General features: G+C 40.8%; 1 protein-coding gene across 1 annotated transcript in view; it reads right to left on the reverse strand.

Moving 5' to 3' along the window:
* ZFAND3 (zinc finger AN1-type containing 3) overlaps positions 1 to 25144 on the reverse strand; it is a 135171-nt gene that overhangs the window by 80749 nt on the left and 29278 nt on the right. Inside the window, exons 2-3 of the mRNA XM_082214900.1 lie at positions 8967 to 9007; positions 6557 to 6583 (exon numbers count right to left, since the gene is read on the reverse strand). Coding sequence (XP_082071026.1) covers positions 6557 to 6583; positions 8967 to 9007 — 68 coding nt within the window. The remainder of the gene's footprint in view (positions 1 to 6556; positions 6584 to 8966; positions 9008 to 25144) is intronic.

Here is a 25144-nt window from a genome sequence, read left to right on the forward strand (position 1 = left end):
ATGTTTGAGAGATCAGAAAGCAGGTTTTTAAATTAATATGACTTAATTTGTACTTGCCTGTGTGCATTACTGTAACAAACCAGGCTTTGCCTCTGCGTGGTGTGTTATAGGGCCCCTAAAACGAAGTGGGTAAATGGCATTTGGGGTCATCATTTTACATTATACACAAAGCCAGGAGTGTCCATTACAGTTTAACAAATAAGAAGAAAGATGCAGTCACAATCATGTCAGGAATACAATGGGTGATGGGCTATACAGAAATGAACTGCATTTTTGTGCTTTAAAGGTAACCCACAAAAGGCATTGCCTCCAAGTACACTGCCTGTGTCTTCCTTTTAGAAGAAGATAAACAACTCAGGGAAGAGGGCAAGGCCTAAGACCTACTAACCATTATCGAAGTAAAGAAGAAATATGGTTCATATTGTTTCACTGGAAACAACTTTGTCCTGAGGTAAACAGAGCTTACAAGAAAATAAATGGTTTCTATTTTACTCTGTGTATCCTTGAGTAATTCTTTGACACTTTCTACCATTCTCAAGAGGTAAGTTTGTTTTTGGTGAATCATAATGTACACAAGACACCAGTGGCTAGTTTCTGGCAATGCTGCAAGAAGTCAGCACAGAAGATACACCCCCTGAAGTCCTGTATAGATATATATATATCTCCGTCTTGACAAACAATAGTATGTAACAGTCAAGAAATTTGTTGGGAATGGTATACTTACTGAATTGAAATGATGGCACCTTGGGCCACCTCCTACCCCACCTATAACAGGGTTTATTAGCAGTTCAGTATGACCTTCTTATTTTAAAAGTGTTCACAGGAGGCCAGTGCTCATTACAAGCCAATTAATGCCAGCAACAAGTTAAATTAATCTTCTCACCATAATTCTTGGAGGCCACAATGATTCTAGGTCTATCAAGGTTAGTATTTTAATTGCTTGTCATTCTAAGTCGGGAGAGCAATAAAGAAAGAGGGTGTTTAGGTAATTCTTGTCTTTCGCTTACCCACCCCGCTTGCTATCAATTAGCAGAAGCCTTGAAGACATGGAGCATTGTACTGTATTTCTATAAACCACAAACAACTCTGAATAATGCATGTTTCTAATGACAAACATTATGACAATAAGAAAGGATGAATTTGGCTACCCTTCAAAAAAGGAATGTATTATTGGCATTTTGAAATTCACTCTCTCATAGGTTGGTCTCCTTTTTGAAGAGAAAGAGTTAAACAGTTCCTTTTACTCCCAAAGGATTTTAATCCCACTCAGCGGTGCCATGTTTTATTTAAAACATACTCTCTCTCAGTAACCACTTGTTCTAATTGGCAAGGCAAGGCAAGGTCCCAAAAGCACACAGCTCGTTACATTCAGTTTGGATTACAAAAACACGATGAAACAAACTGCATCGAAATGTACAAATTAACGGCTCAGGAGTGCACGACACGGACGTGGAATTAGATTGTAATATGGAACCAACTCTACAGGGAGGCTGGGGAACAAATCACTAGTGTCTTTATAAACTATACAAGGTTTCCAAATGAGCAAATACAGAAAACAGAGGACAAGTTTTTCCATAATTCAACTAAATTGCTAAACATGGACAGAAGAGAAGATTCCTTCTCTCCCACTCCAGTCAGCATACATGCAACAAAAGAACAGGTGCTACCAAAATAATAATAATAATAATGATGGTGAACTAAAGAAATCATACTGACCAGCCCTTAGCTTCCTTCACACTGTCAACATAGAAAAGTCTCTTCACAACTAAGTCATCTGAGAACATGCACACACAGGGGACTAAATTAGATATGATGTTTCAGCAGGCCTTGCGCAGAGCAAGGTTAATGGTCAAGAACTGAGAACACGATATTAAGAAGAAGTATGAAGCGAGACTATTACGAAGTCATAACACAAATCAGACACACTTAATTGGAGAGGAGAATGCACAGCGTCACATACACATATATTTGTGAAAGGCTTTCCATATGTCTTTGACCACAAAACTTCAGTGATGGTTTGTGAAGTCTGCCAGGCATTCAAAGGACCAGAATGGGGAAGTGTCAAAAAGCTAAAGCAGGATTCAGACCTTTAGGATGGCTAGCATCCAACAGTTACCATTTAACAGTAAATATGTAACATTTTACAGAATTAAAATGTCCTAGATTAAGCCATATTGATATGATATTCCAACGACATATCAAAGGTTCTCAAGGAAGTTAATAAAGGGGGACCCATCCATGGAATGGGTAATTGGATCCAACTCTCCTTTCTGATAGTTGGAATCTAAGTAGTTGAAGGAATGCTTTCAACCCTTTATCCTGTAACCCTAAGATATCACCCTGTCTCCTTCTCCCTTATTAGACCTGAAGCATATGCCAACTAGAGAGCCCTTCTGGCTATGGCACTCAATCAATGCACCACCATCCTCAGGAACATTTACTTAGCACCAACATTTCTTCATTGTTGGTGCTAGGCAAAACCCTTTTTAGTCTCTCAGGCTTTTAAAGTATTTTTCTGCATTTTAAACTCTTGCTGACTGCTCTGGTTTTATCTGCTGGCTGTTTTTATTGTGTGGCTTTATTATCTCCATTTTGTAATCCATCTGGGAACCGAATGTGATGACCAGAGGTATTACTTTAAATAGATTTTATCATCAGATTTGGAATATACTCACCCCCTCTCAACTTCTCATTCTGCACTGTTGTAACTCAATTGTTAATCTAAAACAGGGATGGGTAATGTGGCGCCCTCTAGATGTTGTCAGACTATAACTCTCATTATCCCTGGCCATTGCTGCCTGGGGCTAATGGGAGCCCAACAATACCTGAAGGTCCACTTGTTCCCTTCCCCTGATCTAAAAATGTTAATTTGTGAGCAAAACACAACAAGTCAGCTATATAATGTAAGCATTTTGGATATTTTAAAGACCTACATACATTTTGAGTGGAAAGATGGATCTGTTATCTACACTTATACAGCTATGGGGTACATTTATTACCATTTAAAGCAATAGTTATGCTGCTAACATTTTTAAAAGCATGCTAAATCAGTTCCGTATAAAACAGACAGGAACACAGAGTACTGCCAGCTTCACAATGCTAGTCGGAGAATGACTTCAGCAACAGTCTTGCACTAGACACTCAACAGGCTACGGCTATAAAGGCAAGCCTGAATGCTGTTAAAATACACCACAAAGCACTGGCCTAATGGAGAAACACAAATTGAGGTGCCAACTTCTATCAGGCTTTAATGCAGGAGAAATTGTACTGCAGCCCTCCTATTCACAAGAGGATGTTCTTGAACAGACAGCTCAGAGCACAACTCCCCCTTTCATGGAATGCAAGCACGTCCTACTCTGCTATTGTGCATCTGGAAATTTCTTTCTGCTGACAGCCAGCTACTAAATTTCAATATAGAATGGGAGATCTGAAATATTCAAATTGCCAGTATTTGGAAATTCTTAAGGAAACATTAACAGGGCAAATTGTGCTATATTTGCATTGCAGTGGATAGCATTGTTGAAACTTAAGACTCTAGTGCCAGGACCAAGAGGGTCAAGCTTGTATGTAGGTTAAACAATAGCTTCACATTATCTCCGTAACACACCCACATTTGGTTTTTGAATAGAGCCTGTTAAAGTGATAGATGAATATAAAGTCCTACACAGTTCTAGATTCTTGTACCAGCAGCAGGGAGCACTGTGAATCTAAAAACAATTCAGGAGTCAGGTGGCAGGGTGAGGTGGAAGAGATGAAAGAGCGCACAAAGTTCTTCTATTAAAGAAGAGAATGATGCCTTTAGTCACTTAATGAGCCAATTTGATAAGCCCATAAAATGACACGTTGAGTCCTTCAACCTGCCACAAAGAGAGGTGAAGCACTAATCTGAAGCATAATGATTGGGCACTAAAGCAGCTTTTATAGTTTTCTAAACCTATAGTGAAGATAAAACCACGACAATTTTGATTTAAGTAAACCCACTTTACAGGAGAGATTCCATTTAGCGCACAGTTATATTCTATTTTCTTGTCGCAGACATACATAAACTAATATAGAAAAAAGCCAAGGTGCCGAAATAAAAATCTATTCTGGAATAAAGCATTTAAACTCGCTCCACTGTCAACAATAATGTTTTCTTCTATCTTGTAGAATTTGTTTATATTTGATATTATTTTAACTTGCCAGAACAGCTGGCCGAAAGGGAAGATTTCATGATGTAGCTCAAAGCAAATCAATCACATTATTCAGGCTTACTATTTTAGGGCATGCTGTGCAGCTGCAATGCATACTCCTATTATGTAGCAGTATGGATAAAAAAGTCTTGCTATCAAGTATCAACCAGTGGATCAGGTATGGGGCTTTTATCTCTGCACACTATTGACTCGCTGGAAAAATGTCTTACAATCCCTCAGGCCTCAGAAACCAATGTTTTAGAGCAACAACAATAGTGATCTACTTCATAAGGCAACTGAAAGGAGCAATGATCTCAAAGCATTTTGTACATCAGAAGGCACAAACTGAAACATTAAAAATTACTGAAGCTTCGTACAAATTGAAAGACTTGCCTATGAAGGTTCACGACACAATAAATGAATTGTTCTCCCTTTAATCATCTTACAAAACTACTTTCTCCCTTCTCCAGTGTTTATAATGTGTCACTTTTTAAATTGAGAATGCCCTCAGTTTCTACTTTAAATGCCTCTCCTTACTCTGTGGTCAAAAAACTGTGTTGTTGTTGGTGTAGTAGCAGCAGCAGCAACAACAACAACAACAACAACACCAACAACACTTTATATCCTGCTTTTCTTCCTGACAGAGACCTAAGGTGGATTGCAGCAAAAAAAGCTGTTAAAAACACAAAAAATATTTTTAAAAAACAATTAAACATTGGTAAAGTGTGTGTGTGTGTGTGTGTGTGTGTGTAATCTATTAACAACTGACAAAGAAAAGATCCGCTGGAGATGCAGTAGCTTTAAGCTGCTTAATTAACCATCACATTTATAAAATATTTTCAATGAACACATTAGCATATTTTTCAGAATCTACTGCTGTGGCTCGGAAATAGTTTGGAAAGACAGTAGGTCTGTTCCCTTTTAAGTCTTTTGTCATCTCCACTTGTCCCCCTCCGCTTCCCATTCCTTCAGAGTAAAGGAAAGTAAAGAAACATTTCTCTCAGCCTTATTGTTGTTCATCACATCATAAGTAGTTGGGCTAAAGAGTCCAGATTTGGAGAATTGGGGGTGGGGAGAGTATAGCACTCTTATCTGTTTCCCCTTTATGATAACCTACAGGATGCAGGGAGCCTGTATGGGGCAATTGCTCAGTAACTCAGGCAGCACATTTAAAACTTTCCCATCACTCCACACACCCTGTCTCTACTATTATGTAGGGTGTCTGTTGTAGTAACCAAATTGCTCTATCAGGTTCAGTACTTCAGTTAATGCAAAACAAGACTAAATATTTACCTGAAGGCTGCAGTGGGCAGTATCCAACTAACTTGTGTCAGCATAAAGATCGACACTCAAACAACAGAACTCCTATCTCCCCACCACACCCCATGCCCTTCCCAAATCTGTTCTGGAGGGTTGTGGGAACCTCAGAAAGTTCCATTACACAAGCACAAATACCTGTTCTGCAAAACAGATAGTGCCCAATGAATACAAGGAAAAGACAATAAAGTAAAAAGAGTAACGGCAAAGATTTAGGTTCAACTCACTAATCTGAAACTGTATCAACTGCAATTCTCTGATTTATTTTTATAATTGTGTGAGCATAATAAATTAGAATAATGGGGAGTGTGGGGATTGGTTGGTTTTTCTTCCTGCTTTTATTATATATTTTGTGTTTTTTATCTTGTATTTTCATGTTGTGAACCACCCTGAGATCTATGGCTGAAGGGCAGTATGCAAGTTTATCCAAAAAAAAAAGGTAAACTTCTTAGGTCAGCAGTTTATGGCGAGAAGATCTGCCACTCCAGCTGCCCAGTGACCTTATTAAAGTGACACAACTAAGCAATTTAGTAGGTGTTGAGAAGGGTCTCAAACAGGGGCTTCCAGCAACCAGACATCAAAACCTTACCACCTGTGCCACCAATACTCTAAGCCAATTCTATGTGAAACTTTACATTATTTCCTTTATTTGAATACTGAGCCCCTACTGTTTACAGCAAGTTAAATGGGGTTGCCAAGCAGCTTTTGATCTTGTCGCTTATTACTTGCCATTTCAAAAATCTGAAACCAGTTTCCTGAGTTCTCCTTTTTCCTACCTACTCCAGTCTTAAGAGATTGTCCCATGAGTGATGTACAGCAAACCCTCAGGACAGTTAGGCATATTCCCTAACACCATAGGATGTATGAGATCACAATAAATGTGAAATATGGAAAAATTAGTATGAAGGATTAAAACAACCACTTTTTGTGTAATTCACTTGACCTAATCATTTACATATTTCCATTCTTATTTCTATGATCTGGAGCAAAGGGTGTTGGGCTGTGCAATGGACATGGATAGCACAATTGTTTTACAGGAGTTCAATTAATTTTGTTGGTTTACTAACCTGTTTCATTGTGTGGATTTCTTTTTTCTAAAAAAAAGAGAGAAAGAAAATGAAGTGAAAATCAAGAACTCTCAGGTTTTCCTTTATACATTCAGTTTGCAATATTCTAATTAAATGTAAACATGAAAAAATTTCACTATAAAAATACCCATTTTAGAGTGTTTCAGTATATGAGAAGTAAAGCCCATCATTCCTTTAACCTTCTACATTGTATTAAAGTTGAACATTTTTCTTATTTAAGTGGCCTGGCTAAAATCCCAGGGTGCTACATTAACTTGTTTTCAAGTCTCAGAGGCAAAATGCCAGTCATAATACTATCAGAGGACTTCTTACACAATATGATGATGGAACACAATTGGCATTTAGGCAGCCACATTATATTTGCACTAAACGTTTTTGCTTAACTCTCTGATAAGTGTAAAAAAAAGACCACAATCCTGGGTTTGGACACAGCACTAAGCTGACCCTTTTGTGGCTTGTTTATTCACTAGTCTGAAGGGAGGAGCAAATAGGAAGTGATCCAGCTGTCTACACTAGCAGAGTTTATTAAGTAAAGGTTCATAACTTATTGTTACATGTAAACATGGACAACATGTAAAATGGTGTCTGTCTGAATCTGGTTTTGCCAGAAAAGGAATACCGTAGGGTTTTAAAAGGTAGGCAAATTTATTGTAGCATAAGCATCTGTGGCCTACACCCACCCTGGACTTCTTTGGGAAGAAGGATGGGATATATATTTCACAAAATCACAGCTGGAAGAGACCTCAAGGGTCATCTAGTCCAACCCCTGAAATAAAGGAATCTTTTCCCCCAACATGGGGCTTGAATCCATGACCATGAGACTTAAGAGTCTCATGCTCTACCAACTGAGGTATTTTAATAAATAGTAATAAATATTAAGTGCATTTCATAAAATTTGCTTTAGTTCCAAAGCTAAATTTTTAAGGCTTATGGTTTCTGCTACAAAATATCCAATATTGGGTGATGGGGTTTTATAGGATGTTCCTCTTTGCATACTCCAAGTTGCCTATCTCCTGCAGAGATAAAAAGTGTGGTTATATCTCAATGGAAATCTATTGTCTCTGTTGCTCCTGCCTATTTTAAACAAAACAATTACCCTAATATTTAATCTGTCATGGTTCTTTAACATATTTTCTTTCTTTGAGAAACAGCTGATATCTTGTGCCTGCCTCTGAAATACTTCAACATTCTAAAAATCAACACTCGTAATTACACAACCAAATTCAACTATACTTATCTACAAAAGTGTTCCTACTAATATAGTGCTACCTTGTAATTCTGATACTGTAACAAGAGCAGCAAAAGCTAAATATCTCAAGAGCACTTTGTTACAACAGCCTAGTAACTTAAAAGCAGCAAAGGCACAACAAAGGGCTTTGTTCATTCAATTGCAGACTGCATTTTATGTACTCAAAGGTTTTACAATACTCATCTCATTCATTTATCCTCACAACCGCTCTTTAAATTACACCACTCTTTCCTCCACTTTACATAATGGGACTTGCCAAGAGTGACTTAGCTTGTAGATATATTACATTATGTATGTCAATCCACAGAATTCTATAATGGTTTATTTCCATTGGTCATATGACTATAATGTTACAGGGCTGCAGAACATGGGAACTAAGAATCTCTGCTCCAAATTAGAGGTCAGACTTAAAGAAGTCAGAGGGCTGGATGAGACCAACAAGAACAGAATTCACAATCTTGCTCAACTGCAGTATTGCACACGTCTGAGCAAATATCTGTCTGTCTCTTTGCCTTTGCCCTCCATTTGTAAAACGCGGATAATAGTGACTACTGTTATGAGAGGATAAAATGAAACACGGTAAAAAGCACTTTATATAGTGACAAGAGATTATAGGCAACAAAGCTGTAGGTTGGAAATTGAGTTATTTTCCACCATTAGACAATATAGTTAAATATATTTCTATTGCTAGAGACTTACAGGTGGAACAGAAATATTTTCCCATCCAGTACTGGAGCTACAAACACAATTCTTAGTTCCAATTAACATAATTAAAGCCTGCTCTATTGAACTAGAAATTCTAAAACTGCAATCTGAACTCTTAATGTGAGTAGCTTTGACAGGAGTTGTCTAGTTCAAGGGCATTCCAGAGTTCTGTAAACTTTGCTGAGTGAAGGCTTGATTGGTGCCTGTACGCAAGAGGCTCTTGCTTTTATACACATTGGAGATTGTTTCAACAAACTTGAGCAAATAAATGAAGCACCGGAGTGAGGAGAATCTGATTTCATGCACACACACTAAGAAACAGACACCCACACATAAACTCCAAGGGGGATGCCAACTATGTGCTTTAGATTGCCTATTTTAAAAAGGAGAGAGAGAGAGAGAGATCTCAAAACCAAACCTTTACATTCCACTTACCAGCAAAGCATTTGGAACAGAGATTCATAGTCTTGCTGGACCTGGAGTAAGAGGGGGGAAAAGGAGAGCTTAATATTCCTGTTGGTAGTTAGTACCGGTTTATTTTATTTAGGGGGGAGAGAGACAGACTAGAACAAGAATAAAAGTAAACAACTGCTGAAGTAAATAGTTGTGCTCTGTTGGAGAAAAATAAAAGTAGCCAAATCATCTTCATAAATACACTTTTCAGCGACACATGACAGAAAGACTAATTATTTCACTTGAATGTTACAACTCTCCACAGATGTGGTGTATCACTACCTAGCACCACAACAAGCAACACAACATTAGTATATCTCTGAAACAGACCAATGTTGTCTTCTAATTCAGAGCTTCCATTTTAACCACTACAGTAAATATCTCCATGACTTTCTTCTGTAACATTTATTTTAAAATGAAACTCATCTCTCACCCTTACAACCAAAGATAATTTAAGATTCAAAATGTAGATGGACTTCTGAAATTTCATCAGGCAGCACAAGGGCTGTTACTGGGCAAAAAGTACTTCTACTGGGTAAGAAGGCTTTGGTAACAACCTTGTATTCTTCCCATCACTTTCCTAGTAGGAACTGTGGAGCAGATCCAGACAAATTACCAAATATTCAACATACTAAACAACAGATTACCAAACACTTTAAAAGGAGAGATATTGGTGTCATGGGAGACTTCATCTGCCCCATCTTTTGGAACTCAAACTCTGCCAAGAATGTAAGGTCCAACAAATTCCTCCCTTGCCTCACTGATAATTTCATTTCCCAGAAGAAGGAAGAAGCAACAAAGGAGCCATCTATCTTGCACTTGGCCTTTACCAACAGAGATCATCTAATTGATGAAGTGATCATATCCTCTTGGGTTTTGTGATGCAGAGGCAAGGGAAAGCTAAGTGTAGTCACACATGCAGTCTGGACTTTTAAGAAGACCAGTTTCAAAAAGCTTAAGGAACTACTGGGTGAACTCCTATGGTCAGAAATACTCAAAGCTAAGGGAATCCAAAAATGGATGGAAGTTTCTTAAAGGTGAAATACTGAAGGCACAAATGCATACAATTCCAACAAGAAAGAAAAGTGGGAGGCATCACCCAAAAGGAAAGCAGTGTTGAACTTGGTGAGAACAGAATAAACAATGCAATAAGGGAACTGCAGTGCAAGATAGGAAAAGAGGTGGTGAGGGAAGACCTAGCTACTTTAAATGAATGTAAACAACCTGATGCACTTAATGAGCTGCTCCCAATGATACTAAAGGAGCTTGAGGATTTAATCTCAGAGCCTCTGTCTATAATCTTTGAGAATTAATGGAGAATAGGTGATGTCCCTGCAGCCTGGAGGCGGGGAAATGTTGTCCCCATCTTCAAAAAGAGTGTGTGTGGAGAAGACATGGGTAACTAAGACTGGTGAGCTTGACAACGATACCAGAAAAAGTCCTAGAACAAATAATTAAACAGTCCATCTTTGAGCACTTAGCAAAGGATGCTGTGATTACTAAGACCCAGCACGGGTTTTTTAAAAATAAGTCATGCCAAACAAATCTAATTTCTTCTTTTTTTATGGAGTTACAAGTTTGATGGATCAGGGGAATGCTGTGGACATAGCGTATCTTGATTCCATTAAGGCTGGTAAAATGTAGGTTGAACAAGGTAACCGTAGCAGATTACCTCAGAGAACTGGGCCAATGGAAGTTTCCAACTCCTACACCACCCTACTTCTCAATCAAACACTTTGCCTTCTGCTGTGTGCAGGAAACCCAGTGATACTATTTACCTACCACAGCACAAAGTGAAACAAAGGAGCATTAAACATAACATTTCTAAGTGCCATAATGAACACACACGCCTCAGTTTGAATATTAAAATCAAGCATAGACCTTCAAAGTTTCTAATGTGCTTATTCCACTCAAGTAGTACAAACACTCTGTGTCAACAACTTGCACAGATTATCTACCTTGAGGAAAAATCACAAAAATGAAACCAGCAGGCTAAGTCAACACCTGCATTGTTAGTATGCTGCACTTTTGTGCCATTTGCTTGGAAGTTAGATTGTTTGAAGTAATTCAGTAAGCTGCAGCTTCCCCGAGAAGCCATTAAATCTCAGGACCAGCTAAAAAAGGAAGATGCAGAGTTTAAATGGTTCAGACAGAGATATTTTCAACTTTGAGCATTAAGAAGGTAGGCTAGTTTCAATTTTAAGTCTCCATAGAATTTTTTCAAATATTCATATTCTGGTACCAAAATTGCAAGACAGACATTGTGTATGTGTTTAATAACAGGGCTATCAATTCTGGAAAAAGCAACAGCTTGTGTGTCATCATTTAAGGCAAAGAATAGTTTAAACGCTGTTGACTGAGTTTCAAAAGTCAATCATTATGTAAGTACAAGGAAACAAACAGTAAGGAAACAAATAAGACACTATGAAGCAAATGAATAGGTTAATTTTCAAGTCACAGAGAAAAAGGGTAGGGTAATGGACTCCAGTTCCAGAAATATTTGCACACTAATGGCTTTATGTAAAGTGATGTACAAGTATATCAAGAATAGGTACACTACATTTTTGTTGAAGGTAACCTACAATATTCATACCAGAGCTCAGTGACATTTTCATGATGGAAAATAGTATTTATACATTGCTTGCCTTTTGCTGGACCTATCAACTGGAGACAATTGCTATTTTTGAAGTATGCTTTAGCGCCACCATACTGCTAGCAATCTCTAGTACTCTACAATATCTCAGCCATTATTATAACTCTCAGCTGAACATAAATTGTTTGCTGTTTACCTTCTTACATCTAAAAATAATTCTAGTTCTCAAAGCAGCAGACGATATGATAAACCTAGACTGCACTATCTGAATTTCAGGTATGGACTCCTTATTTGGAGACTTTGGGGTTTGTTTGTTTTTCAAAAAATGTGTTTTCTTGATTTTCAAAGCTTACAGAAGCTGTTATAATAAAAAGAACAAGAATAAAATACTAAAGAGGTAACCAAATTAAGAAAATGATTTTACTCTGTCTTATTTGTATTATTTTATAATATTTTATAATATTTATATTATAAAATTATTTATATTATACACAGCTATAATATCTACAGTCTATAACAGTGTTTTTCAACCACTGTTCCGCGGCACACTAGTGTGCCGCGAGATGTTGCCTGGTGTGCCGTGGGAAAAATTTAAAAAAATCGATTTTTTTTTTAAAAAAAGTCAAATTTTCGATTGGGGCGCCGTCCCCGGAGGGAGGCGGGCGAGTCGGGCGGCGAGAGGCGGGGTGGCGGCGGCGAGGAGAGGCCGCCCAGCGCAGGGCTCTCGCCGTCTGCCTGCCTGCGAGCTCGGCGGGCAGCGCCTCCGTCCGCAGCGCCCGCCTCGCAGCTCTCATTCCCTGGCCCTGCCAAAGCTCACCCAGCCAAGCCGCGCTCTCCTTCCTGCCTCGCTTTGCTGCCTCCTCCCCCCCACCCCCAAAGCTTGGAGGTTCTCCGGCGCCGACCCGCAGGTTTGACCCCCTTCTCACACCTGTTCGCGCTCCTTGCACGGAATGGGGCGGATGGGGAGGAACGGGGCTCGCCGCTGCCTCCGCTCGCCCTCCCCCCCTCCGCCGGCAGTCCCATGATTCTTGGCTTTTTGGCGGTTGGCACAGAAGGAAGGCAAGGGGGAGGGGGGAAAATTGAAACTTACACTTTCGTGCGTCCCTCCCGGCGTGACGCTGCGCGCTGACGTCACGGGGCTGTAACGTGCCCCACATGGTGGTGTGCCTCGAGATTTTTTTCATAAAACAAGTGTGCCTTTGCCCAAAAAAGGTTGGGAAACACTGGTCTATAATATTCAGATAAATGACTATTAATTGTTCCCTCCATACAATAACATCCTACATGTTACAAAAGGTGTCAGAGAGGATACTTCTAAGCCTTGTCTAGACATATAGAGCAGGATTCTCCTAATGAACTCCATCAGTTGAAGCTCTACACAAGGGTTTCTGCTTGTACAAGGGGCTTCTCCACTCCCCCTGTGCACCCCCTGAAATAAGCTCAGGGGGGGGTCAGGAGAAACCCAGAACAACACATGGAGAAGGAAGGTGGGATTGTTCCATCTGGCAAGCTGATATGCTGCACAGATGGAACATTTGTTAACAGCTTGGTGTTGAATTCCTCCCTCAGTCTCCAAGTCCAGACACAGATTTGCCCATTCATCAGCAACCTAACAACTAGGCCTCAGAAAAAAATAGTTACTGAAGCATTTGTACTTCTAAAGCCTTGCATTTATGTAGTAGTATTAAATCTTTTTTATGAAATGCTTTCATGAATCAGGAACTTTTAATGGCATTCCAATTGCTTGTGCTCCCTTCCTATTAAAGAAATGATGATACTAAATGGCACAATTTTCTGCATTATATATCAACAGAGGTTTTCTGCACAGTAGCCTGATTCACACATCATGCTAAACCAAACTATAGCTTAGTGAGAACATGCAAGCTGTTGGACAGGAGAATGCAACCAATTTGTTCCTCTTTTCTGCTGAGCTATGCCATGATCTGACTTGTTTAGCCTGGAAAACAGAAGAGAGAGGAGATATGATAAAGGTAAAGGTCTCCTGACAGTTAAGTCCAGTCACAGACAACTCTGGGGTTGTGGCGCTCATCTTGCTTTACAGGCCGAGGGAGCCGGCATTTGTCCGCAGAGTTTTTCTGGGTCATATGGCCAGCACGACTAAGCCGTTTCTGGTACAACGGAACACTGAACCAGAGCACCACACGGAAATGCTGTTTACCTTCCCGCCAGAGTGGTACCTATTTATCTACTTGCACTTTTTAGAGTGCTTTTGAACTGCTAGGTTGGCAGGAGCTGGGACCGAGCAACGGGAACTCACCCTGTCACATGGATTCGAACCTCTGACCTTCTGATCGGCAAGCCCAAGAGGCTCAGTGGTTTAGACCACAGCGCCACCCACATCCCATAGGAGATATGATAGCCATCTTCAAATACCTAAAGGGCTGTCACATGGAAAATGAAGCAAGCTTGTTTTCTCCTGCTAGGATTCTACGACTTGCTGTGACATCCAGGTTCAGGATTCTGGTTTAGCTCTCTCCAAATTAACCACAAACTGTAACCAAAGTTTGTCCTAGGGTTACAACTTGCAGTTTGTCTTGCAGAACTAAGCTTAGCTGAGTGCAGCACAACAACAAAACAAGTGAAAAGGAGTAAAGCAGCTGCGATCATGTCTTCCAAGAGCCAATAAGCCCAATTTTTGTGCAAATTCATGGTTTGGCTTAGCAAACCAGATCACTGGAATATGTACCTTATTACTGTATACTGTAGTTCCCACATGCTGGCACTAATCCAGCAAAAGCTAACCACTACCAAGTACCACTGATACCAAGGGAAGAAATTATTCACCATGAAGCTTAGCTGGTGCCTTCCACAATTTCCAGAGGAGCACCCATGTTAGCCTGTGGCAGCAAAAATATAGTCTCTAAACGTATTACAAGAGTCCAAGAACTTTATTATCGTGCAAGCTTTTGTGGACTTAAAATCAACACTTTTGTGGTAATAATGAATTGTTTTCTATACATAAGACTTAACCCAACCAACATGGAATTTATTGCATTTCCTTTCAATTTGGCTATTGTGTAGATGTACCTGCCAACCCATGGATAACATTCCATGCACCTGGTAAAGTGAACACTAGTCCACAAAACCTTATTGCTATAAAAAAGGTATTTTATCTCTGAGGCAAGAGGACTCCTTGCTGTTTTAGTTTCTGTGGGTTTATGGCCACTATGTGCAACTTTTCTATCAGAGGGTTGTGCTGACTGAGTCATGACGCGATATCCTTGTGAGGATATTCAAATTCTTCTCTCTGCAAGACATAAGCCCAGGGAAGGAACGAGATAGGCCATACCTTATTTATTTTTGAACATTTAGGCAGGTGGGCTAGTACCATTTTTTTGTGGCTAGTAGCAAGCACAACTGCACTACAGAATGGAATGCTATTGCTAGTATTGCTTTCTGCATTTTTCAGAAGTCCAGCTGAAGGATATGTAGAGGTCACTAATTTCTTCAAGAAATTGAAAAGACAGTTATTTTATGAAACAACAGTTTTCTTTTTCCTTTCTTTGGATGGTACAAATTACATATTTGTTTAGAAGTTACACAGATGCTGATAGTGGCAAGAACCTGTTCATATCATTACAATCCAATTTTACATAACATTAGATTCTCTTATAATGGAAGCCTCAACTGAACTCTGCAATGCCTTCCTCAATTTATAACAAGCAAAACAGAAAGGGATGCAGCTGTATACCTACAAAAATGAAATTTTTGGATAAGGGAAGCATTTTCTTCAGCAACAGGGAGCGGCGCTGCTATTTTTACATGCATTAGGAAGTACATGGCATAAAATCCAGACACTCGGCTTTCATCCTTGCAGCTGCAGTACATAAAACATGAAGACAGCACCTTAATATCTTCCATGTTTAGGGGATTTAGAATATGTATGTGCATGGCAACTTGCCCCTTCCTCATAGTTCCAGACCACGCTTCCACATTCATATCTCTTCTCTGACCTATTACTTATCTACCTCTATCCCCACACAACAAACTTCCACATATGGGAATAATGGAATACATTTCCCAGGAAAATCCAAAAATTGACTATTTAAGAAATGCTACAAAATAATTTTATTCTAGTAAAACTACAGAAATTTTATTAAGTATTTAATATTAGAATACTATTTTATGATCATTTCAGATATCAAAGTACAATATAAAATATTAAGTATCTTGAACTTTACTTAAGCCTGAGCTCCTAATCTGGCACCCATGGGCACCACAACATCCTCAAACATACTCTTTAGAGCTTGCCTGGGCCCTGTGCTTAAACCATTATTATTATTTTTTGAGGCTGAGGGTTTTTTTTTTTTTGCTTTGGGGTGTTATTGAAGGAGAGTGTTACTTGCTTTTTGGTCAGTTTTAGGGTGTGTGTGCATGTTTTCGCCACTGGCAGGAGGTGTTCTGAGCACTGACAGTTTCTTCTGCAATATGGGAATTTACAGTGCCCACAATTCCAAGATTTCTAGATGTGCCCCCTGGTCCAAATAGGCTGGGAAACTCTGACTGAAGTTATTCCACATGTGGAATTGGTTAGATATGATTAAAAAACCTACCGTATTTTTCGCTCTATAGGACGCACTTTTTCCCCTCCAAAAATTAAGGGGAAATATGTGTGCGTCCTATAGAGTGAATGCAGGCTGCGCGGCTAAGCCCAAAGCCAGAACAGGGAGACGGAGCGCTGTGCAGCGCTCTGTCTCGCTGTTCTAGCTTGGGGTTAGCTGCGCAAAGCCTCCGCAGGGCAGCGGGGTGCCTTCACCCCGCTGCCCTGCGGAGGCTACGAAGGCTGTACGAAGGTGGGGGGAAGGCTGCAACGCTTCCCCCCACCACCAGCCCCACAAGCTCGGGGGGCAGCGGGAAGGCGGGGCTCCGGAGGCTTCGGGTGAACTAACCTTGAACGCACAGAGCGAACCTTGTTTTAGAGGGGGAGAACAAGAAAAAATTTTTTTTTCGTGTTCTCCCCCTCCTATGGTCTGGTGCGTCCTATGATCCGGTGCATCCTATAGAGCGAAAAATACGGTATTTAAGGAACTTAAGGACAGAAACTTTGTGAATGAGGCATGCCGTCATCTACCTTTCTCTTGCTACTAACAGCCATTTACTCTTCCAAAGACTAAAATTTGTTCATTGTAATATCTCATTCTTCAATCTGACAGCTCCCAGGGCAGCATTATTTTCCCTTATTAGTGAAGGTATACTAAACGGCAACCCCAAACACATCTTGGCTCCTGCTAAAGCAAGCACTGTGCTAATCTCTGTATTCTACGGCGGGCAAAGTATCTCTCACAAAATTGGGATATCTCTCACAAAAGAGGTGTTCCAAGCCCCCTTTGAAAAGGCTGTTAAAAATTGTAGAAGCAGCCTTCAACAAAGGAAACAGTGGCCTGGTCAGAGGTACAGTGGTACCCCGCAAGACGAATGCCTCGCAAGACGGAAAACCCGCAAGACGAAAGGGTTTTCTGTTTTGGAGGCGCTTCGCAAGACGAATTTCCCTATGGGCTTGCATCGCAAGACGAAAGCCCATAGGGAAATGCTGGCGGTCGGGAGCAAAGACTTTCGCCCACAGCCGGCCTTCAGAAGAGGACCTCTTCTGAAGGCCGGCGGGGGGCAAAAGTCTTTGCTCCCCCCGCCTGCCTTCTCCCCCCGCCTGCCCCGGGCGATCTTAAAATGCTGGCGGGCGGGAGCGAAGCGTTCGCTGCCGACCCCCAGCATTTTAAAATCTCCCCGTGTCCCGGGGAGGTTTTAAAATGCTGGTGGTCGGCAGCCCGACCCCCCGCATTTTAAAATCTTCCCGGGACACGGGGAGATTTTAAAATGCTGGGGGTCGGCAGCGCTTCGCTCCCGACCCCCAGCATTTTAAAACGCTGTTCCGAAGTGGAGCGGGGGGGCGGGGACGCCTGCCCCAGCCGCCCCACTTCGGAAAGCTGTTCCGAAGTGGGGAGGGGGGCGGGGACGCCTGCCCCAGCCGCCCCACTTCGGAAAGCTGTTCCGAAGTGGGGAGGGGGGCGGGGACGCCTGCCCCAGCCGCCTCACTTCAGAAAGCTGTTCCGAAGTGGGGCGGGGGGGCGGGGACGCCTGCCCCAGCCGCCCCACTTCGGAAAGCTGTTCCGAAGTGGGGCGGGGGGGCGGGGACGCCTGCCCCAGCCGCCTCACTTCGGAAAGCTGTTCCGAAGTGGGGAGGGGGGCGGGGACGCCTGCCCCAGCCGCCCCACTTCGGAAAGCTGTTCCGAAGTGGGGAGGGGGGGCGGGGACGCCTGCCCCAGCCGCCCCACTTCGGAAAGCTGTTCCGAAGTGGGGCGGGGGGGCGGGGACGCCTGCCCCAGCCGCCACATTTCGGAAAGCTGTTCCGAAGTGGGGCGGGGGGGCGGGGACGCCTGCCCCAGCCGCCCCACTTCGGAAAGCTGTTCCGAAGAGGGGCGGGGGGGCGGGGACGCCTGCCCCAGCTGCCCCACTTCGGAAAGCTGTTCCGAAGTGGGGAGGGGGGGCGGGGACGCCTGCCCCAACCGCCCCACTTCGGAAAGCTCTTCCGAAGTGGGGAGGGGGGCGGGGACGCCTGCCCCAGCCGCCCCACTTCGGAAAGCTGTTCCGAAGTGGGGAGGGGGGCGGGGACACCTTCTGAAGGCGGGCGGGGGGGCGAAAGTCTTTGTCCCCCCTGCCTGCCTTCCCAGGGGCTTTTAAATCGCCCCGGACAGCAGAGAAGTCCTCCGCTGTCCGGGGCGATTTTAAAATGCCGCCCGCCAGCATTTTAAGATCGCCCCGGACAGCGGAGAAGTCCTCCGCTGTCCCAGGGTTTTTTAAAATGCTGGGGGTGGGAAGAAAAGCCCTTGTCCCCCCCCCCAGCCTTCAGAAGAGGTCCGGGGACAGACTGTCCCCGGACCTGGTCTGAAGGCGGTTTCCCTAGGAACGCATTAATTGATTTTCAATGCATTCCTATGGGAAACCGTGCATCGCAAGACGAAAAAACCGCAAGACGAAGAGAATTGCGGAACGAATTAATTTCGTCTTCTGAGGCACCACTGTATATGATCTAGGCTAAATAAATGAAGACACACACACAAGCCTTGTGCCTGCACTTCTGTTGTTAACGTCATTCTGTGGCCTTTCTTCCTTCTGAGTCTGCAACAATCGAAAATCTCCTGGTTAATTAACCACAGCTTCCTGCTATGTCTAAACCTGGAAACTATAGTTACCAAACTGCAACAAACCAGCATCTTAAAATCAACTTCGAACTACTGTCAAATTACAAAGTTGAAAAGGTATAAAACCAACCAGGGCAGGATCTGTTTTAGTACTAATTCAAAAGTACTATGGCAAAAAATTAAGATTCAACAAGAGAAGAAAAAGCGATGGAGAACTCCCTGCTAATACATAAACACTTTATAATAATGCCAAGGGCAGCATATCTTCTATGTCACTATCTTCAAATGATTTCCAATTCAGAGAGGCTCCCAGGATGCAAGGATAAGCAGTACAAAAAAGTTGTCTAATCTACGAGTGAAAGTGACAATGACAAAACTAAGTATTCATTTCCTGGCCTTTATGGGCATGTTCAGTTCATAGCATTTGCAGGCATGTCCTTGAAAGGGACAAACTCTGTGCAATCTGTTATGAAGCAGAGTAGTCAAGTTTTTATACTAAGTGATTAATGAGCTGACAAGCAGAGTTAACACAACTGTACTAACTGTTAAGATTAAAACAATTATACAACTGGTGTGTGATGAAGAACATAAGGCCCTTCATGCAGCAACAGGCACAGGGAGAAGAGAACCATAAACATACATTTAAGAGTGACTCCAAAGAGGGAAGCTGAGGAATTGCTCTGCTTAGGAAAGTAATGCCTATGAAAACATTGGTAAAGTGAAAAACCAACTATAGACATGATACAGTAGTTCCAAAGAGAAGCTAAAAGGTTAGGGAGCGTAAAAGTACGGGTATCATTCACTTCCAGCTTTTGTTCTGCTGGAAGCAATATTTTCCAAGTATTAGCTTTAAAAGAAAAAAGGAATAATGGTGTCTATAATGAGCTATCCAAGCAACTATTGATTTGCTTAGATTAAAAAGTTTATCAGTGCAGAGCTGAAACTGATGGAACCAACAGCTGATCGGCGGCAAAAACTACCATGGCAACACTGGGAACTGATATGAATATATTCTCCTCCCCATTTACCAAAATTATCTGGGAAGACATCTGCTCTGTGCCTCCTCCTCCAGAACTGGCGGTTCTTCGGGGAAGTCTTTTTTCTTTTACAGTAGCAACACAATTGCAGAACCTGTGTTTCATCTAAGGGTGAGAAAACTGCAGTCTAACAGTGTTTATAATGCTAAACAAAACTTGTGTCTTAATCACTCACTCACACACACAAAATTATTAAGCATGCTGATGTGAAAGTCAAAAATCCAAAAGTTTGTGATAAGCATGCAGCATCAAAGTTCACATTAATAATAACTGAAGCCAAATTTAAAATTTCATGTGGCTTTTTAAAAAATAAATGTTTTTTTAAAATTAAAAATACTTTGATTCATTCTTATTGTCAAGCCCAACATATTATTTATAATTAAAGATCATGTTTCAATCCTTTTGAAAATTAAAATCAAAATCAAAATAAAACAATTCTGGGAGCCAGGTTTGAAGGGGGTCTGTGGGGGTTTTTATATTCGCTTAAAAGGGGCGTGAGTTTAAAAGGCTGAGAAACCCTGCTTTACATGTTTGCTCTACATGTGGATGGCATGTGAGAAAGAAACTATTTTGGTTTAATTATTATATTCAAAGCTTTAATTGGAAACTCTTGCTTGTAATCCTTGTAAATACTGTAAGACACAACAACTGAATAGCACGTGCTTCCTTTGCGTGGCTTAAATTAAGAAAGAATAAAGCACTGAAACCAACTAACACATTAATTTTAACATGCCCAGAGAGTTATGCGTTAGATAGACTTTTGCAAAAGTATAAGCTGAAAAACACAGTGGATAGTATTCAACCAAATTTTAATCAGAATTGATCTACTAAAATAAATCTAACTTAGATTCGTGCTAATTAATTCCCCGAGTAAAACATGGCTGAATACCATCCACTGAATCACTACTTTAAAAGTTCCCAGTTTGACTGGTATTATCTATTCATTATTTTACTAATCTTATGAAATATTTTGTTTCGGTTTCTTCCCTCCATGGAAAATCTTCAACCACACCTCACTGCTGATAGTATGGTAAGCTAACTGGAATTGTGATTAAATGCAAAACACATTATTGGTTTTGCTCTATAGCCTACAAGAATACCAAATGGCACTTAACCAAGTGAAAGGTCACACATCTAAAGGCAAGTTTCATTAGTAATTAGGAGTCTAACAAGACTATACAAGATATCCTTCAAGTGTATATGCAATAAGTAGGGCTTACTGAGACAGTTATGTATGCTAAAATCACAAATATGACCTCTCAACATGTCCACTATAAACTTCAAACTTCCAATACTTTATAAGTTTGATGAGTTATTTGCTTTGAAATACCACAGTAGCAAAATTATAGCCTGGACATGCTTTTCACCCAAGTCTTCCAAATTTAGGATTAACAGGAAATTGGTCCAAACTTGAACAGCCTTTCATCACTTCCTTGTCAATTTCCATTTATGCTGTCCACAAGGTGGCAAAACTTTGCTTTGTATATGAACGATAATTAGATCTTATTAGAACAATAATTAGATCTTATTAATTAGTCCCTTCATCACATCTCAGACTTATCATGCATGTATGCGATTCTACTTAACAGTCATTTAACCTTTCGGCTTACCTGATGGATTCAGAGTATTAAGCACCATCTTTTAAAGTGGTACAAAGCAAGTTTCAACTAATTCTAGAGCACCAGTTTGTTTTGTAACTAAAAGGCATCTCATGCAATAACTCCCTTGTCCTTATTGCACCCTCCTCCCCAAACAACCTGAATGTATGGAGACCCTCAGGTAAAGGGTGGGAACAGCCTACATAAGAAGATATCCTAGTCTCACAAGCATCTGTCCAATTTTAAGCAATTTACCGCTTCTCAATGCAGCTTTCAATGCCAGCTCAAAGCAGCAGAAAGAAAGGGAGCACAGTGGAAAGTCCTAATGTGTCTTTTGCTAATCTGCAGATAAAACCCAAAACATTTCAAATTGGTTGCTTTAATTTATTTTTTGGTTTTATTTTTCCTTTTTATTGCTCATTTATGACATACTTCGAGCACTTTTTCTTTAAATCAGGTGGAGTATACATTTCTTAGTAAAATAAAAACAGCAAACAGTCAACACTGAGAAAACACTTGAAACCGTAAAATGTCAAGGCCCAACTAGTAATAGGAAGGCTGCTTGCTTGCACACTGCATTTATATTCTTGGGAAAGGGCACAAAAGCAATGGCAAGAAGTTCATGTAACAGATTTACAAGCATAATTTATAAATTGCTGCTACTTCTTTGCTAACATATGTGCCCCTGTAAATTAAGTAAAGAGGGTTAGGAAACACTTACGGTAAATATATTCTTAATAGTTGAAGTATGCAGCAAGCCTTAATCCAGGAAAACGTTTAGTTTATTAATTTGTAGTCACCAACTTTAGTCAGTTCAATCTGTGAAGTTGTGAATTAAAAACAAGTTTGCTTCTTTTTTTGGAAGTTTGTTTGATTCTAGTTTATTACTTTAAAAGGGAACAGAAATGCTAAATATTAAAAATGGTTTTTACTTCAAACAGCCAGCAACTCAGGATGAGTGGATAGGAAACTATCTTTGTTGAGGCTTTGATAATACACCATTTATTTACTCAGTTAACCAGTCAAAGGGCATATGATAAATCAGTTTACAGCCAAGAAGTACCATTAAGAGTTCAAATAATGTATATATACTTCTGCTATTACAGTGGTACCTCAGGTTACGAAATTAATTAGTTCTGGAGGTCCGTTCTTAACCCAAAACCGTTCTTAACCTGAGGCACACTTTTGCTAATGGGGCCTCCCGCTGCCGCGCAATTTCCATTCTCATCCTGGGGCAAAGTTCTCAACCTGAGGTACTACTTCCGGGTTAGCGGAGTTTGTAACCCAAAGTGTTTGTAACCCGAGGTACCACTGTATATTAACATGAACATCAATTTGTAAATTGGACTGCTTTCTTGGAACATCAATCAACTTAAACATCAAATTTCCAAGCCAAACAAAAAAGTTGTCGAAAAGTTAATTGAAACAAAAAACAATAATTGCTTGTGGCTGAACCCTTCTGCTCTGAACAGCAATTGCCTCTCTACAAAAGTAGTGAATATTGGCCTAACCCAATATCACACTGTTGGGGAAGTCCCACCCCCAAAGTTCATGTTTTGTGTGTGAACAAGAGGAGTCTCTCTCTATGTATGAGGTCTCTAAAGCTAGCACTCAATGAATATATGCTGATGGCAGAGCTAGCAGTACACTCTCATTCCTTGTTCTATACATAAAGCATAACTGATCCTGGTTTGTAGGGAGTGCTTAAACAAGTAAGGGCTCCTTTTTCCCATTAAGAGTCACTGACTCACAGGGTGGGGAGGAGAACTGGGTGTTCATTTTTTTCTTCCTATGCACATTTCTGAAAGTGCGGACTGATATTCCATCACCTTCAAGACTTCAGAAACTGTATGATCTCCTAATCCAACGTATTGGCATTATTGCTTAAGTGTGCATAGTTTACAATGTCACTGTCCGCATGCAATGGAAAGCCACGGTCTAAAGCAAACCATGGCTTACTGTGAACAAGCAGTTTACATTCTTTTAATCATACCAGCCCCTCTCCCCGCCTGTACTCCACCAGGAGGAAACAAAGGAGAGCACTGGATTAGTATGAATTGTTTTCCTCAAACAAGCCAGAATCAGAAAGCCAAGAACAACCCTTGTTTTCTGTTTGTGGTTAACTGTAGTGAAACAAACCATAAGCATTGATAATCATGCGATACTAAGACAGTGCTCTGGTTATCTCCTGTATAGCACAGGGGGGAAAGGAATGGGTGCAATTGAGCTTGTTGCCTATTCATAGTAAGACATAGTTTCTTGTTTACCATTGTGTGAACTAGGCTGATATAGACCAGGAAGCATGAACCTATAGGTCTGTAGGGCAAACTCATGTGTAATCAAATGCACACAAAGTTATAATCTAATTGTTAATGAAATAAGTAAGCATACCAGCACCTATCTGTGGGATATTCATCATCCTTAGAACAAAGATTTGTGGCAGAATTTCACAGATACAGTCAGCAGCAAGTTTCCATGTTAAAAAGTTAGAAAGTGCTGCTGTTATCACTAAACTATTGCCAGCTGTTTGCGCAATCTGCCAATTCACACACATGGTATTTGCCTGGCCAAGCCACTCTGCTCACAAATAATTCACAGGTACAAATTGGCACTGCATGATCTAGTCTACAGAGGCATGTTCTAATCTATACAGCAGAAATTAACTGATGTCTATTTATGCTTTAACGGGTTTTGTTATGTATGTGGTATACCACCATGATATATTTTTATGAAAGTGTGGATTATAAACACTTAAACTACAAAGGAAATACAGTGGTGCCCCGTAAGACGAATGCCTCGCAAGACGGAAAACTCGCTAGACGAAAGAGTTTTCCGTTTTGGAGGTGCTTCGCAAAACGAATTTCCTATGGGCTTGCTTCGCAAGACGACAATGTCTTGCGAGTTCCTGCTGGTTTTTTTCCTTCCCCCCCTTTTTTCTAAGCCGCTAAGCCGCTTATCAGCTGATCCGATCAGCAGATAAGCCGCTAAAAGCCGCTAAAAGCGCTAATCCGCTAATCCTTCAATGGGCTTGCTTCACAAGACAAAAAAACCGCTAGATGAAGAGAATCACAGAACGGATTCTTTTCATCTTGCAAGGCACCACTGTATCTGCTCTTTCAGCCCACTTTGCTCAAGGAATCAGTTTCTGAAATTCTGAATACTGTACTGTTGTTGCAACCAGCTGAGGAAATAGCTTCTCAAAGTTTGAGTAGTAGTCTTTACTTGTGTGACTTTTAAAAATCAAATAATCCAACAAATAAACCTTTGAGCCTTCTGAATCCCTGGTTTTGGGGTGGGGGAACAATGCCTTTTCCATATATTTGGAGTGGAAAGGTACTACAAAATGTTCCGGGGGGGGGGTCATAATGCACATGCTTGCGGTACCACAAGGAGAAACCAAATTCAGACAGGTTGTGTGTATGAGAACAGAGTAAGAATAAATTCTCCATTAAGAGAAAATATCAGAATGCTAAGATTCCAAGTGACAAATCAAAGGTAATGATTAGCTGCATAAGCCTAGGAAACAAGTCCATTTTGGTCTACAACTATTTACATTTAAGTAATTTATAAAGGAATAAACCTCTTGTAATGAGTTAGCATTTGCTTTGCACAAGTGCACTCAACCTTCCAGTATAAATACTGCAGTAGTTTTAATTAAAGTTACATGATTTAAAAAGTTTTAAAAGCATCAGCTGGAAAAACGTGCACTTGTAAATGCAATCATGTTTGGCCTAACCCTCATGAATGTGATTGTGATTAGCCCTGAGGAACCCTA

The sequence above is a fragment of the Podarcis vaucheri genome (assembly GCF_965113315.1).
Source record: "Podarcis vaucheri genome assembly, chromosome: 3".
Lineage (NCBI taxonomy): Eukaryota > Metazoa > Chordata > Lepidosauria > Squamata > Lacertidae > Podarcis > Podarcis vaucheri.